Source organism: Caretta caretta, chromosome 3 (genome assembly GCF_965140235.1).
Source record: "Caretta caretta isolate rCarCar2 chromosome 3, rCarCar1.hap1, whole genome shotgun sequence".
Lineage (NCBI taxonomy): Eukaryota > Metazoa > Chordata > Testudines > Cheloniidae > Caretta > Caretta caretta.
Genome location: NC_134208.1, coordinates 153,276,350 through 153,293,752, shown reverse-complemented (window position 1 = coordinate 153,293,752; position 17,403 = coordinate 153,276,350). Strand labels below are relative to the sequence as shown.

General features: G+C 46.3%; 1 protein-coding gene across 7 annotated transcripts in view; it reads left to right on the top strand.

Annotated features, from left to right (window-relative positions):
• MOCS1 (molybdenum cofactor synthesis 1) overlaps positions 1-17,403 on the top strand; it is a 49,721-nt gene that overhangs the window by 26,236 nt on the left and 6,082 nt on the right. For 3 of the 7 annotated variants that reach the window (XM_048843459.2, XM_048843461.2, XM_075127033.1), the window contains 7 exons: positions 3,876-3,937; positions 4,213-4,324; positions 5,657-5,769; positions 6,487-6,597; positions 8,668-8,788; positions 12,641-12,688; positions 14,345-14,443. In XM_048843459.2, coding sequence (XP_048699416.2) covers positions 3,876-3,937; positions 4,213-4,324; positions 5,657-5,769; positions 6,487-6,597; positions 8,668-8,788; positions 12,641-12,688; positions 14,345-14,443 — 666 coding nt within the window. The other 4 variants (XM_075127036.1, XM_075127035.1, XM_075127032.1 and 1 more) reach the window with 4 other exon arrangements.

The following is a 17,403-nucleotide window of genomic DNA, read 5'->3' as shown; positions in this document are numbered from 1 at the left end:
CTGGATATCTGATTGGGAGTCATTAGCAATGTGCTGCTTACAAACTGCATCTCACTAAAACTTGTTGAGGGAAAGGCATAATTATGTATGTTCTTAGGGGAAAAAAAGGGGGGGTCTTTTAACCACAGAAAGGGAATCTAGAGAGTGCTGCTGAGCCCAAAGGTGCAGGGGAGAGATGGGGAAATTCCCAGGGGTTTTAATAAAATGTATAAAAGGGAAGGTAAGAGTAAAGTTACTAATTTTCTAAGACTTTGGGTGAAGAAGAAATAGGGTGAAACCAATAACTCCAAAAGTGGGTGATTAGTTTCATCCATTTTATTTAAAAAAAAAAAAAGAAGTACTTTTGCATGTCTTTAGACCAAGTTTTATAGTGAATGGAAGATTTTTGTCATAGGGATGAGTCGAGTTATAATATGAAAGCACAGTGGCGAAGACACTTTAGGGCTTATTTTCCGGGGGGGGTGGGTGGGAATCCAGACAAAAGGTTTTGGTTCTATAGGCTCAGGGGATTTTCCATGGCTCAGTAATCCTATTGCCTGGGAACTTTTATAGTGGTTATACTAGAGTCTGAGGAATAAACCATAAATCATGGGCCATATCCACCATGATTGAGTTGGCCTTGTTAGCGCTACAAAAGATAATTTTCCCTCTGTTTCAGAGTAGCAGCCATGTTAGTCCTGTATCTGCAAAAAGAAAAGGAGGACTTGTGGCACCTTAGAGACTAACAAATTTGAGCATAAGCTTTCTTGAGCTACAGCTCACTTCATCAGATGCATGAAGTGAGCTGTAGCTCATGAAAGCTTATGCTCAAATAAATTTGTTAGTCTCTAAGGTGCCACAGTCCTCCTTTTCTTTTTACCTCTGTTGATATTCACCCTTTCTTGTCAACTGTTGGAAATGGGCCACATCCACTCTAATTGAATTGGCTTCGTTAGCATGGACCCCCCACTCAGTAAGGCAACTCCCATCTTTTCATGTGCTGTGTTTTTATACCTGCCTAATGTATTTTCTTCTCCATGCATCTGATGAAGTGGGTTCTAGCCCACAAAAGCTTATGCCCAAATAAATTTGTGGCACCTTAGAGACTAACAAGGACTCCTCGTTGTTTTTGAGGAATAAACTTGTACATTAGGGAGGGAGGATTGTGCAGTGGTTAGGATGTTGACCTGTGACTCGGGAGACCTGGGTTCAATTCCCTGCTCTGCCATAGATTTCCTGTGTGACCTTGGGAAAGTCACTTAGGCCCAGATCCTCAAAGGTATTTAGACACCAAACTCTCATTGATTTTAATATGAATTAAGCACCTAAATACCTCTTGAGGATCTGGGCCTTAATCTGCCTTCAGTTCCCTTTTGGGAACATGGAAATAATAGTACAGCCCTACCTCACGGAGATAGGGCGGATAAATGCACTAAAGATTTTGAGATGGTCTGATACTTCAAAAACAGGGGCCACGTAAGTAACTTAGATGCATGAAAATGAGGAACATGGTGCCTCAGCTCCTTCCTGCCCTCTGCACCCTATGGAATGAGCTGGGGAGAATACCTGCACTTTGATGCTGATGGTCGAAATGAGTTTACAACCTGCCTCGCTTTTTCAGATCGCCCCTGGAGGCAATGAGATAACAGCCTCCCCCAATCACATCCTTGAACTTGTGGCTTCAAACTACTTCTCCTGCAGGGATGAAATCTGGGAGGTGGAATCCCAGCTGAGAGCATAAGCATTTCTCTGGATAGGACCCTGCCTTGGAGAGTCTGAGGGACTGAGTGTGTGTGGCTGGGAATAAGAGGAGGAATTGAGAAGGATAATTGTTTATACATCACAAGCTGTAATCCTCCTCAGATCCTCCCTACCCGGCTGAGCCCAAGCGTGCATGGACTCGTGTGTGCCTGGTGTCTTTAATCTGCTGTTTGGGGCTGTGTTTTGATGACTGGCCAAGGGGAGGGAGGGGGGTTCAGTTAAAGCTCACCTTTTGGCATTGCCTAAGTCACACTATTCCCTCTCCATTCAGTCCTTGCCAAGGTTGCTGGGCTTCCCAGTCGCTGTTCGTGACTCTGGGACATATTTACAAGCAGTGCGTTACGATCTCCCCTGCCATGTTTAGTCTGCAGCTTGCTTAATGAGAATAAAACCCACTGTTGATGTCATGGGCTTCCTAGGTGCCATCAAAGCAAACACTCTTGTGAGGAGGAGAAAGCAAACAGGTTCTGAATTCAAGCAGCTGATGTTGGCGTCAGTTCTCCAGTTCATTAGTCCTGTGCTCTTCACCCCTGCATCCCACTTTCATCCTTCTGTTTTGCAGGGCTGGCATTAAAGGAGCTGTAGTTGTGGGTCAGAAAAGATCAATGGGACTGGCATCCTCTGCTTCCCTCTTGTGCACCCGTGTTTGGTGTGCCCACTCTGAACTAGCCAGGGAACAGATGGGTTCAAGCTCCCAGCTCCCTGATCTTGTTCGTGGCATTCTTTGCACAGTTGGTACTGGAGAAAGGCACTGGATGGGCAGCCCTGGAGACAGAAAGGCACTTTCTTATTTCCAGTAGCATCCACAGTGTGCTGGGCGCTTCTCAACCCAACAGACCAGGACCCCATTGTGCTGGACACTGTACAAACCTTGAACAAAAATCAGGCCTTGCCCCAAAGAGCTTACAATACTTAGTGTGTATGAACCCCTCTTCTCTTGCTACAGCAGTGGCCCCACAGGAGTTCAGGCTCCATGGCTCACTGGCACCACTGCCTTCACTGCCAATGGGGAGGGACACTTAGTGCTAATTCTGATGATGGTTTTCGATGTGAACACGTGTCCCCTAGGAAATAGACTGACAATGATTCCCGTTGCGGCCACCTGTTCACAGCAAGGAACAACTTTTTGCTGCCAGGTCTCTTCTTAACTTTAACAGAGAAACTGGATTATCACTTGGGGTGGGGTTGTAGGGAGAATGGGAAAGGAGTTCAGATTTCTCCAAGGCCCTTGGACTCATGAATTGTCTAGCTGCTTGGCAATTAGGAAGAATAAGTATTGAGTGGACTCTCTGCCTGGAGGTGGGAGGTGGGTGTAGATACAATATGTGAGGATGAGGCTAAGGATTTCTCTTGCTGAAGTCACTGCAGTTTGATTCTTGTCTCGTCCTTTCCAGAAGGTCAAAGGCCAAGCTGAACTGGTTTCCTAAAAGCTCTCTTTCAGTGTGCCCATCAAACTGATGGGTCAAATGATTCATAAAATGAGGATGCCATGAAAAGTCACCTGTCACCTTAAAACCAAAATCAAAGTCAAAGCCATTCGCTTTTCCAGAAGCCGATATAAATCTGTGGTGAAGGGCGAGTTGGGAATTTTGGTGTTTTTGTCCATTTATTGATTCATTTAGCAGCTCGTTGCAGAGTGTTCAGTTTTCAGAAAGTGCTGTGCTGCAGCCTTAGTCGAGGCAAAAATGCAAAAGACCCCTTTCCGGATGGCCTCTTTTAGCAATAATTTAGTCGGGTTTTTTTCCCCATTAAATCTGGGAGCACTTTTTATAGACTCTCTCCCACTTCAGTGAGACTGGGGGTAGTGCCGGGCCAAGCTGAAGCACGGAGAAGTTAAGGGCCTGATTTTTTGAAGGTATTGGGTGCCAAAAAAACATGCAAGGGTGCCAGTGGGATTTCCACAAGCCACTAAGCAACACTGCATTTTTTGGGCACCCAAATAACTTCAAAAATCTGGCCGCAAGTGACTTGCCGAAGGTCACACTAAGTCTGCAGCAGAGTTGGAGATGGAACAAAAGTCTCTTGACTTCAGTCCCGTCTACTGGACCAAGCTGTTTTGTCTCTGCCATCTTTTTGTCTGATACTGACTTGCTCATCTACATTTTTGTTAAGACTTAATTCTTGTTCAATTTTAGGCTTTCATAAGGTAATGGAAGGAATCAACAAAGCCATTGAACTGGGGTACAATCCTGTTAAGGTAAGATCATTTGGTGTGTAGTGCCCTTGAGCCCTGTGTTTTATTCTGACTTGATACTTCAGCTGTGAGGTTTTTTTTTCCTTCAGAGGTTGGCAATTTTTGTAAATATTAAAGAAATTTTCCAGTAGCATCGCAGGACATAAGGGTAATCCCACCTCTTCACCGTGTGTAGCTGACTCGGCCATTTTCCATTCAGGGCCTCAGGGCATTGAGATCTTACATGGAAACACCAGGCTCTCTGCACAATGGGTTCAGGCTCCTTCTCTACCCTCCAGGTGAACTGTGTAGTGATGAGAGGCCTCAATGAGGATGAGCTGTTGGACTTCGTGGCGCTCACGAAGAACCAGCCGCTCGACGTGCGGTTCATCGAATACATGCCCTTCGACGGTCAGTACTCCTGGTCTGTAACTGCCTGGGCAGTTTTTGCCTTCTCTCGGGGGGGAGTGAATGTGGCTGACAAGTCTTCACTACTTGGGCTTCTTTTCTGAAACCTGATTGCGTTGACTGTCTGCTGCAGGGTGCCTGAACCCCTATTTTAAACCTAAGAGAAGCTTTGTGTAAAGTAGCCATTGTAGTTTTCACTGCTGGGACCAAGTACACAGGGCAAGTGGATGGCAGGTCAGTGTGTAGTGGGTCGGAGGTTGGGTGCCCTGCAATTACCAGGAGCTGAAGGAGGGTCTGGCTTGTTGTATATTGGAGATGCCTTTCCTGCGAGGGAAATCTGGAAATGGAATGGTATCACGGTTCTAAGACGTGCTCTGCCTGTGAAACTTCCTTAGCTCCCTCCCACCATCTGTTTTCTATCACTGTAGCTGTCTATGGAGTGGGCTGTTCTGCTTATGGTGAGTTGAGACATGGGGTACGTCTACACAGCAAAGAAAAACCCGTGGCTGGCCAGTCCCAGCCAATTCAGGCTTAGGCTGCAGGGCTGCGTCATTGCTGTGCAGACTTCTGGGCTCAGGCTGGAGCCCAGGCTCTAGGACACTACAGGGTGGGAGGTTCCGAGAGCTCAGTCTCTCTCTATCTCTACACAGCAATGAAACAGCCCTCAGCCCGAGCCCCATGAGCCCAAATTGGCTGGCACGGGCCAGCTATGGGTTTTTGTTTCCTGTGTAGACATACCCCTGGTGCCCTTCAAGAACCCAGGATTCTAGCCTCTTTGCTTCCCATGCTCCAGAAAGAAAGTGTCCTCAGTGCTCACGGTATCAATATTGCTCTTTGTTGGGGTGCACTTTTCCTGCTAACTCTTTCCAGGAAGATCGATCTTGATCTCCCCCTTCCAAGGTACCAGATTTTTGGAAAACTGGGGCCATCTCCCCAAGCTATTCCAACTTGGAATAGCTTGATCTTCAGCTTCTGCATTAAACTGTGCCAGCACAAGGGCAGAAGCCACAAATCTGTGCCGGAGCTAGCAAACGTAGAGTCCTCAGCTAGGACTCGTGTTGTCACTTCATCGACACACAGTTGTTCTGATTGTCTCTCTTCAGACCTTTGCCCCTCCTGACAAGTCCAGGTTGGTTCACAGTTCACTGCATCCTCTTACCCAAGGAGACAAGGATTGTTAGAACTTGTCTGAGATTGCTATAGTCTAGAGGGGCCAATACAGGTCTTCACGGTTTGGGTGTTGAAAGGGGCGACTGAAATCCAGGTAAAAGGACTTTCTGTTCTTTCCTATTTAAAAACTCCTGGTGGCAAAATTTGTGCTGATTTCAAACCTAGGCAACAAGTGGAACTACAAGAAGATGGTGAGCTATAAGGAGATGCTGGATACAGTCAGGCAGAGATGGCCTGAATTGGAGAAGCTGGCTTGTGAGGCCTCCAGCACAGCCAAGGTGGGTGCAGGCTAAGAGCGCTATGAAGGGAGACCCAGTGCTTCAGCAAAGTGCACAATAACTTATATTTGTAATGGCTAGACCAAAGAGGATTAGCATGTGGCAAAATGCTCCAGAGCCACATATGTAATAATCCCAAGGTCATCGATCAAACTGCATGCACACAGCCTCAGTGAGCAACAGTCATTAACTTTTCCCATGGAAATACCAGGCACCTACCAATTACTTGTCTGTCAGATGTGAGTGTCAGTGGGGTAGACACATCGGGGCTTATTTTTGGGGGGTATCCAAAGAGAGGGATCTGGTTGTGTCACTCATAGGAGTTTCCAAGGTATGAGGAATACTAAACCTGAATTCTCTAGACATATCTTTATTCCCATCTTAGTCTTCATTCAAACCTGGGATCTAGAGGTGACAGGTCTTAATCTCCCCTGATTCGGTATATAATTAAAGAAAAGAGAACCAAAACAGGCACCCTTTAGACTCATTAAAAGTTGAGGAGCAGTCATTGATGCAATGTTTTTGTTTGTTTAAATCATTTTAATATAAAATAAGTTTAGGCCATAACACAGGTTGTTATTTCAAATTTAATTTTAACCAGGTTTATTTTTCAAAAGAAAAATGTACCTAATTTAAATCACAAATCCATTTAAAACATGTAAATATCATTGACTTTTATCCACCCTGATCTATTCTTCTGTCCCGGGGCTGCTTCAGGCTTACAAGGTACCAGATTTCCAGGGGCAGATCAGCTTTATTACCTCCATGTCAGAGCACTTCTGTGGATCCTGCAATCGGCTGAGGATAACTGCAGATGGGAACCTGAAGGTAGGCAATGAAACAAGAGGCCCTTCACCGACTTAGGCCATGTGTATACTACCTGCTGGATCGGCGGGTAGCGATTGATCTATCGGGGATTGATTTATCGCGTCTAGTGTAGATAAATCGATCCCCGATCCCTCTGCCCTCGACTCCGGAACTCTACCACGGCGAGAAGTGGAAGCAGAGTCGACGGGGGAACGGTGGCCGTCGATCCCGTGCTGCGAGGACGCAAAATAAGTGATACTAAGTCGATCTAAGATATGTCGACTTCAGCTACAAGAATGGCGTAGCTGAAGCTGCATATCATAGATCAACCATCCCCCCCACCTCACTTAGCATAGACCAGGCCTTAGAGCTGAAATAAGGAGTTGAATTACTTCTCTTAAAAGGAACGGTGTTGGAGATGGAAGAGGCAGTAGTGGAGAGGAGAGGGGAAGTCAAGTGAAGGTGAGATTGAGAGAGGGATAGAATGTAAGGGGGTGGTCGGGGGACAGGAGAAGGAGCATTCAGATGGAGACTGTAGCTACACGGTAAACTGCAATGTAAGGAGAGGAATCAATGGCCAAAGAATTGCTCCATTGTGCAGCACTCCGATTTAAAAGAATGTCAGTGTGAAATCTTGTCAGTTTAAAAAAAAAAAATAGTTTTGGGTCCACCTGCCTGAGTCCCCCTGCTAACTTTTGTGGCTTTATATTTGCAATTTTCCTTTCTCTGTTTTTAAAAAAAGTGTGTTCTATGTTGACGCACCAGTGACCCTGCCTGTAAAGAGGTCACAGTGAGACTGACTGTACACCAAGCGATTTCAAATGCAGAAAGTGAACAGAGGGAATAAAATTCCTTATTTTTACTTTCAAACAATTTTGTGTTGTGTGACAATAGCAAATTTAAAAAAAAAAAAAACCACTTTGACGGAAATAACGTGTAAGTGGCTGTAACCGGGTCAAAACCATGCATTTTCCATGTACCTTTCAATACTTGTATGGTGAGATTCATTTGTCAATGTTCAGGACCCTTTGCTGAGCAAAAGAGTAGGTGTCCTCTAAGTTAGCTGGAGGTGGCACAATTGTACTAAAGCAACTTTCCCAGGAGCAAAGTAATGCCATGACAGAGATGGCAACTTTGTATTGGCATCAAATCAGTTTGTGTGCATTCTCAGCAATTGCAATGTACTTTAAAAATCTAGAAGCGGTATCTGTGGAACTTTTGAAAAGGCCTCCTGCTTGAATACTTGCTTCCTGGATTACCCCTGGGGACCAGGTGGAGCATCTCTCAGCCCTGCCATGGTGCAAGAAGACCTACAACAGCAGGAGAGATGAAGGAAGGGGAAAAAATGTCAGGGCATCTCTGCCTGCCTGCTGTGTTTCCAGATGGTCCCATTCTATATACTCCTAAAGTCAATGGCTGGCTGGTGGCTTTAGGAGCCCTAGAGATAGGGGAACTGTAGGTGGTGTTCTCCCATGGGCCAGGTTGGTTTTTTGCTGCCTGATGTTCAGGTGAACTGCTGTAGTATTGGATCCTGTTGGGTTCCCAGCAAAACATTGTTTGGCTCCCAGACGTTGGACCTGTTCTGAGTTGAATTCTGAGCATTGCAGCCCAGCAGGCCACTGAACCTTGTTATCCAGTGGTCAGTCAGCCAGACCCAGTATTGCAGTGAATTTCTAGTTTTACAGCCCATCCCATGTAATTCTGTTCCATGCCACAGTTCAACGCTAGAAATTAACATTAGAAATGTTCATCCTTGAAAATGAGCCTGGAGATCTGGGTACTGTAGGGTTTGTCTCCCACATGTTCATTCAGAGGCCTGTGTGCACCCCCACCCCCCTTTTAGGTTTTGGAAGAGTATGGAATTGCACAGCTTCCCTACTCTGCCAACTCAGAGACCCTCACAGCTGCAAGGAGCTATGCAGAGAAAAGACAGCAGTGTCTTAGCCTGCAGAGGCTGGGAAGTGTCACTGCCTTTTTATTATTTGAATGCTTTGCTCAGTTTTCACCCAGGATGCTGATGTTGGTTGTAATAGGAATAGTGTTTCCCAGCTGGCTTTATTCACTGTGTCTCTTCCCCTTGGTTTATTGCAGGTGTGCCTTTTTGGGAACTCAGAAGTGTCCTTGAGGGATCACCTACGGGCTGGTGCTTCGGAGGACAAATTGGTTCAAATTATAGGAGCAGCAGTGGGCAGAAAAAAGAAACAGCATGCTGGTATGTTTACTGCGTACAAGTAATAATGAGGGGTTAGTACAGATGATGCCCTTTCCTAAAATAGGATGGATGATTCGCAAGACCTGGTAGCAGGGAGGGAAAAGCTATTCTGTGGAATTATAGTGACTCAGGAGAGGAAACTCTGAGGTTCCCACTTGATTCGGCGCATTATCTGCCACTGGTCTTAATGAGGCAACTGTGCCTCACTGTCTTCTGTCACAGCGAGGCTCCTTGTCAGTCCCTCTGCTAGGACAGCCACCCCCTACTCTTCCTTCTGGGGTGCACCCCTGCACTTTCTAGCAGGAAGTCCCATGGGCTCTCTATGCAGCCTTGCCGGGGAGCATCCCTCATTCTCTCTGGCCCTCTGTGTTCCTCAGGGACCAGCGGCTAAAGCCATCTGCTGCTGTCCTTTCCTTTGGTCCTCCCTAGCCCTTGGCTCTGGCTCAGAGCCAGCAGGCAACTCCCTCTGCTGCTTCTCCTGCCTTCAGCCTTCTGGCTTGGGGAGGTCAGCCAGCAGTCTCCTCTTGCTGTTCTCCTGCCTTCAGCCTTATTTCAGGAGATCCACTTTCTGTCTCTGGCAGCTTTTATCTCTGGCCCTTCTCCTGTCTGGTTATTACCATCCCTAGTGGCAACCCTGTAATTTGCGGTCAACCTACCTTCTTGTTATGGATGCAAACCTTTTTCCCTTGCCTGCCTTTCCACTTTGCAGCATTCTGTGAGATCCACATTTTCTCATTAGAATTAAATGAAGACCACAAGTACCGGAGCTAGGCTGCGGATCCATCTAGTCCAATCTCTTGTTTCTGACTGTGACCAGTACTGATTCTTCAGAGCAAGCGGAGAGAAACTGTTAAGACACAGCTGGCTCTGCAGCGCTGCTCTCGGGATGGGGAATGGTTTCATAACCCCTGTGGTAATGCATTTACACCCTGATGCTTGAGACTGGATTCTTCTTCTCTCAGCTGGCATACTTGCAAATGATTTTATTCACAAATCTTGTCGAGCTGCCTTTAAAAAGTCAGCTGCCATATGAAACTGTGATCTCCTGCGCAGTGAATTCTAGACACTGACTGTTTGCTGGGAGGAAGTATTTCCTTTTTTGTCCTAAGTACATTTGCCATTAACTTTATTGAGTGACTCTTTAGTTCTCTTGTAAATCCCAGTAGGCCCCTAACAGTTGTCATTAGCCTTCTCTGGACCTAGTAAATCTATCTGCAAGTGAGGTGACCAAAGCTGAGTGCTCTCTCAAGAGGGTAAATCCAGGTTTTTCAACTTCTGTCATTCCAATCCCCAACCATTTTGATGCTTGTTTTACCCGGCTGCCTCTGTACACTAAGCAGACAACCTTCATGTCCTGGGAGGAATCCGACCCGTTCAGCACTCCTCAGTATATGAGCGTAGACTGATTTTTACTGTGCACAAGTCTTACCCAAACACAATTGGGTCTGCCGCCATGCTGTCCAGTAAATCTAAACCAGGGGTCAGCAACCTATGGCACGCATGCCAAAGACAGCACGTGAGGCGATTTTTAATGGCATGCTGCTGCCTGCCGAGTCCCAGCCACCGGCCCCGCTCAGCTTGCTGCCGAACCCAGGCCGGGACCCCGGTAGGCAGCAGCGTGCCGTTAAAAATCCTGCCTGCCCTGGCCCGCTCTTTTCCGCCCCACCATGGGGGCAGGGTGAAGAAGCTTGGTACTGCCGGCTGCTGCTGCAGGGCAGGCAAGCTTCCCCCTCCCCACTCCATGCTGGGTTCCTGCCCCTCCTCCTCTCCCTCCCTGCTGCTGATCAGCTGATGGCCCTTGCAGGGAGGGGGATCCGGGGAGGAGGTGGAGAAGAGGTGGAGACGGGGCCTTGGGGAAGGTGGGTGGAATCAGGGCATATCACCTCCAGCCCCCTGCCGTGAGCTGCTTTGGGCAGGGGGCTGGGAGCACCCCCACGACTCCAGCCCACACCCCCAGCCCTCTGCCCTCACCCCTGCACTCCCCCCCACGACCCCAGCCCTGACTCCGGTACCCCACACACATACCCAGCCCCCTCACACCCATGTCCTGACTCTTGCACCCCCCCATATTCCCACCCCCACCCTGAGCACCAAATGGGAGCTCCTGCACCCCCCACATTCCCACCTGCACCCCTTGCACCAAATGGGAGCTGCCCAGGTAAGCACTCCACACCCCAACCCTGAGCCCCCTCCCTCATTCTAGCTCCTGGCCAGACCCTACACCCCAACCCCCAGCCCGCTCCTTCACCCCCAGCCCTGTGCTCAGTGCACTCCCACCCTCAGCTCAGTACAGAGAGAGAGGAAGAGAATGGGCTAGAACCAGGGAGAAGGTAGGTACGTACTCACTCTGTGTGGGCAGGGCTGGGATCCCAGACTGGCAGCGGGCTGAGTGGGGCTGGCAGCCAGGACCCTGGCTGGCAGGAGCCGGTGGACTGAACCCCAGACCGGCAGCAGGCTGAGCTGCTCAGCCCACTGCTGGTCTGGGGTTCTGGCTGCGAGCCCCTTGCCAGCCAGGGTCTTGGCCACAGGCCCCACTCAGCCTGCTGCCGGCCTAGGTGAACGGACCCCCAGGCCGGCAACAGGCTGAGCGGGCCGGCGGCATAAGATCAGCATTTTATTTTAATTTTAAATGAAGCTGCTTAAACATTTTGAAAACCTTGTTTCCTTTACATATGACAATAGTTTAGTTATATAATATATAGACTTATAGAGAGAGACCTTCTAAAAAATGTTAAAATGTATTACTGGCACACGAAACCTTAAATTAGAGTGAATCAATGAAGACTCGGCACACCACTTCTGATGATCACTTTAGATAAGCTATTACCAGCAGGACAGTGGGGTGGGAGGAGGTATTTTTTCATATTCTCTGTGTATAAATAAAGTCTGCTGCAGTTTCCACGGCATGCATCTGATGAAGTGAGCTGTAGCTCACGAAAGCTCATGCTCAAATAAATTGGTTAGTCTCTAAGGTGCCACAAGTACTCCTTTTCTTTTCACTTCTGAAAGGTTGCCGACCCCTGATCTAAACGGTACCTCCATCTGGAGTCTTTCACGAGCCTTTTTTTAATACTCGGATCAATTTGAAGTCCTCGGTATATGCCAACTCCGTGTTCCCTGCTGCCTTCAGATCATTCGTAAATGCTCGTCTCTGTACCACCAATCCTGGGGGATCTCGGTTTTCGCTTGCCTTGTACAGGAAGGTGTCCAGGTGTATTGGGAGAGATATGTGCAGCCTATTTACCGACACAGTGAAATCCCATTGCTGCTACTGAAATATGACTGTATGTCTAAGGTACTTCAATGGCCCCCATCGCCATAGTAACGGAGCGTCTCTCAATCTTTTAACGTAGTTGTTGTTGCAACCCTTCGGAGGCCATATAAATACTATTATCCCCACGTTTATAGATGGGGAATTGAGGCACTGAGAGCCTGCGTGACTTGCCCAGATAACACAGGAAGTTTTGTGGCAGAGCAGGTAATCGAACCTTGGTATCCCAAGTCCTGGGCTAGTGCTCTAACCACTGGAGCATCCTTCTCCAGTCTGTCTGAATTGTGTGACTGCTGTAACATGCAGAGAGTAATTCTGGTTATAGGAGCCTTTCTGAGAAAAAGCTTCACTGTATGATGGCTGCTCTGGACTTGGGCACTTGGATATTGTCCTCAGACCGTTTTACATTTTAATGAGTTAAATGGTATTTTCTTGGTAGTTTTTCGGGCTCTCCTTTTCCTACTGTGTAGGTTAGGAATGACAGGGTCCAGGACAGCAGAAGAAAATAAATAGAATAAGATAAATTACTTAAAATGGGTGTTTTAAAAAAACTAGTAATTTTTACATTATTTTATTTCTAGGCATGTTTAACATTTCCCAGATGAAGAACCGGCCAATGATCCTGATCGGTGGGTGACAAATCAGTACGTAATACACACACCATGGTTTTATTAGGTTTACATCTCTGGGGAGTGGAAAGGATTGGGTTGGGGTTTTGTTTTGTTTTTTCCTAAGCTGCACACATTTCTGTTTCACTTTAGGCAGAGATGAACTGATTTTAAGAAATGCGGTCGATCTCTCAAAGAAAATAAGGGTGTGGGGGGAGAGAATTAGAGACTCATCCGTCAACTTCAACCTGTCATCCCGCCATACGTGGAATGGATCATTTATATGGCTTTCAACAGCTTTCATTTTGAGCTTTAAAAAAAACGTGTTAGGCTTTCAAAGTTGCATGTTAAGGCCTTTGCCTTTGGTACTATGCCTCCTGTTTGCTTCCTTTGCATTAAGCAAGACCAAGACAATGATACTACAGCACTTCTGGGTGTCCCTTGTAAAGCAGGATCTGGCTGAGAGATTGAACAAATTGCAGCGTAAACATTAAACTTGAAGGATGGAGGCTTCACTTTATTGCTGGGGTAGAATTCCTTGATGGTGCCACACTACTGGGGTCCCTGAGCTCAAGTGGTGTGGCATAGCTACCAGAAGAAAATCCTGCTCCTTCACCTCCCTGCCCATATCCCCTGAATCTGGACAAATGGGTATCAAAAACCTGGCATTTAATTGAGTTAACAGTGTGAGGACTCACTTGCCTAAACCATGAGGTGAGAATACCACTTACTAATTGCAGCCTAGTGTCTGTCTGCTACTTATATAGCACCCGCATCCATAGTGTCAGAATGTCTGAACCCCTAATGCCTTATACTAAACTGGACTAAAGGCTGGAGGGAGCAACAAGAGTACATTATTTTTTTTTTTCCCTTGTCTTCCCCAGGGCAGCATTTTCTAAACCACCCTTTGTTAGAAAGCTTGCCAAAGAGATCTCTGGCATTGACACAAGCACAAATCGGCTCTAATTCAAAGGCCGGGGGGGGGACAGATTTCAAACCATTTACTCCTCTAATCAAATAGTCTAGTGGTCAGAATAGAGAACTAAGTCTCCTGGGTTTTATTCATGTCTGTGTTACTGATTCTTATGTGACACTGGCCAAGTTGGTTTGACTTTTCTGTGCCTGTATCTCCCTCTATTTTTAAGGAAGGGGCGGAAAGGTGTTGGGTGGATTGCAAATGAATAGTGAATATTTGTAAAAGCATTTTGAGATCCTTGGATGGAAGGTGCTCTAAGTATCATTCTTCCTTGCTAAGAAGTTCTGATGTATCAAGGGGAAAAATATTTTATATCAAGCCCACTTCTTCTCTTCCAAGCAAAGCAGCAAATCAGCCATTATTCATATTATGATTATAACTTGGTAACTCCAAAGCTGACAAGCGGGCAACTTCAAGTGCCTGGAGTGGGAACAGACAATTGTATCATTGGGAAGGCAGCATTCCTTAGATTTGCAAATCTCCACTGGGGCTGTTTTTGCAATACCTGTTGCTTTTAATCAGTACTCCAGTAAACTCCACTCAGTCTCTTTGCAAATGGATTCTGGAGAGTGTCTTATTAATCTGGTCTTTTGCTTTTACATTGTTTTTTGCCCTTCTCTTGGAAGAAAGGGTTCACTTAAGGTTCTTCCAATTCTCATTTCTTTGATACCATGCTATCTTCTGCCATATTGGGTTTGTAGGTGAACAGCTTGAACTGTGCAGACTATTCCTGGTCTCTCACTGTTTGCTTGGTTCTTTGGCTGAGTTGCTCTACTACGTTCCAGAAAAGGGGGAAACAGGTACAGTTATAGCAGTCTCACCTGCTGCAAAATGAGGATGGACTGGGCTTTTTGAATGGAATGAAAAACTATTTTACCTCCCAAACTAGACCCCCATCCACTGTCCTTTATAAAATATCTGTGGGGCTTCTCTTCAATTTTTAAAATGGCATTGGGAGGAAGAAGGGTGGGAGGTATGGATGCAGAGATGGGAATGTACCTGGCTTCTTTTGGAATAGCAGTCTTCTATTATCATTGCATGTAACCAGTCTGCCCTGTCTTTAAAAGTAACCACTGGCATTCTCTGCATAAACAGTACAGTCTCATGACCGGAGCTGAGTCAAGGATGACACAGTGTGACATGCAGACCATGGATACATATGGGAAGCAGATTGGGGGATTTCCTAATTTGTGTCTTTAATTGCAGGGTTCAGTTAAAGCCAGTGTGTGAACAGGCAGGAGGTAGAGAGAACATGGAATTCATTTAATCAAATCTAATGCAATGGAAATGATTAATCTCTCTTGCTGTCCTGGCAAGCTAAACCCATCTTCTTTTCTGTATTACCTAATTCTTGACCCCCTTTTATTTAATTTTGGTCTGTCCCGTAACTATTTTCCTTAATAGAAATATTAAGAATAGGCTGTTCTCCCAGCTTCACCTTAGTGATGGGATATTTCTCCTCTTACCTTCCAGTTGGAAATTTTTCAGTGATGAAACCAAGTTTAGCTTTGCAGATCTACTAATAAGGTACAAGCAAAACTCTGCTGATCTACATCAGTAGGAAGTTACTAGTGCATTGTACCCATCACAGGCATGGAAGTTCATGGTCTCGCTCTTTGCCTTTTTGTGTTACGTGAGCAATGTGGGTGAGGACAGAGGTACCATTGTGTGGGATTTAAAGGAAACTTGTATAAAAGAGGCAGCGTATGCTGCACCCTGAAAGTGCATGAGTGCAAGATGCCTCATCCAGCTTTCACTTACCTCTCTGTCTTCTCCACTTATCTACTCAAAACGTCCAGTTAAACAGAAATTGGTTATGTGCCCCCCAAATGTACTGATGGATGCTCCACTCCTGAGCAGCTTCAGTCCTTGGGTATTGAGCTCTTAACTCCTCTTACAGCCCCGCTCCCCCCTAGTTCAGGCACTTTGCATGAGTTTAGCTTCAGTCCTGCAGAGCTTAGGCCAGCAAAGGGACTGAAGGTCTCACTTACCTTTAAATTCTTGATTTTTTTTTTTTTTAAGGAAGGTTCAAGGTGTCCCAAGACTTGTATAAAAAAATCAAGCTGCTTCTCTACACTGTTGCACCATTAGTGTAGTGTCCATTACAAGATGGGCTGCAGGCAGTAGGCCCCATTTTATGAGGTTTCCCTCTTAAATCGGATTAGTGCTAGTGAATGAGTTCTTGATGACCCCTACTGTTCCTAGTTAATTACCTGTTAGAATCTTTCTTTTAGCACCTCCATCACTCAGTGATACCACAGATGTACAAACAAATTCAGCCCTAGTGTGAGAGGGCACAACTCCAGGGGTGTGGCCTCTGCTTTCTCCATATCTGAATTTAGCCCATTGTCTTGATTAAAAGCTAAGGACAGTTAAATTCTAGCGCTGAACCAAGATGCTCAGAGAATGTCTCTCCCAGAGCTAGGTGAATGCCAAGGCTGTTGAGCCTAGCAGGGAAGAGGTTAAATAGACACTAATCTTCTGTTTGAAGGTTTTGCTAATCCAAGGCAACAGACCCAGTACAGTGTGGTGAGGGGCCGTTTGCACTGTATGCTGTGCTTGGGACTCTATCAGGAAGCAGCAAAGTAGGTAGGAACCTTGCCTTTCCCTTAGGAAAGATAAAGCACAGTGTGTCTCACTCTTGAGAGCTGTTCTGACTCCTCTGAGAACAGCTCTTGAACTTGCTATTTCCCAAAGGAGTCCTGCTTCAAGGGGCTATGGAAGGGATTTGCTCATCTGTAGTCTTCCAAACCTCTCCTGAGCCTCTGTATCGCATAAAGGAATAGTGAAGAGCATAGGGGAGATCTCCTTTTTAAAAAACAAAGCAGGTTGTTAAGATGTGGCCACTACTTACTTCTTTGCCTCCTTCTCCTTTGGATTATAAAGAGAATCACTTCCATTGTGTGCGTACAGGCTCCTGCCTTGGTGCTTGGCAGTGGGTGCTGTGAAAATGCCAAAGTCGGGGGATTAGTGTGAGAGGCAAGGAGGGCTACTTTCCAGTGGATTTAAATAAAGTTCCAAACTGAGCTGGCAGAGCTCCTGGCCAGGGAAGAGATAACAGGTGTCAATGAGGGAATCTGAGCTCCCAGTGACTATGGGGTGGTTTCCAGCATGGAATCTGTCTAGGAACTCGCAGGCAATGCAGCTGGTCCTTCTTGGCCCGGCTGACCTCTGAGGGCTGCAGCTAGGAGCAGAAACCTGGAAAGTGAAATGATCCTACTTTAAACAGCATGCTGGAAAAGGTGAGAGCAGCAGCCAGAGCTGGAGGGCAGGAGATAGCGAAGAAGGGAGTGAAAAATGGTTTTTTTTGTTTTTTTTTTAAATGAGCCTGGCATTGTTGAGGAAGACATTTTTAATCACACTGTCACAAGAAGAAGGTGGTAGTGTGTGTCCCCCTCCCCCCCCCCGCCTTTTTTTTCCCCCAGAGGTGAAGTCCAGGTAATTCCTTGGCTGCTTGTTCTCAAATGTTGATTGTTTTTTAATACTGAAAACAAATTCCTCTCTTGTGACTGACCCTACAATAACTGTGCACCCAGCCACAGTGTTGGTAAGCAAGTCAATACAACAAGAAGCCTATGAGCATGGGGAATTGGGAGGTCTGAACTTTAGTAAGGAAATGGAGTTCAATTCCCAGCTTCCTAGGGCTGTTGGTAGTGTATAAAAGTGGGAGCAGTGCTTTGACTGCATCCTAATTCAGATACGTTTTAATTTATCCTTCCAGTTAGTAGCAATAGCTTTTGTCTCATTTCTATTTATCCTC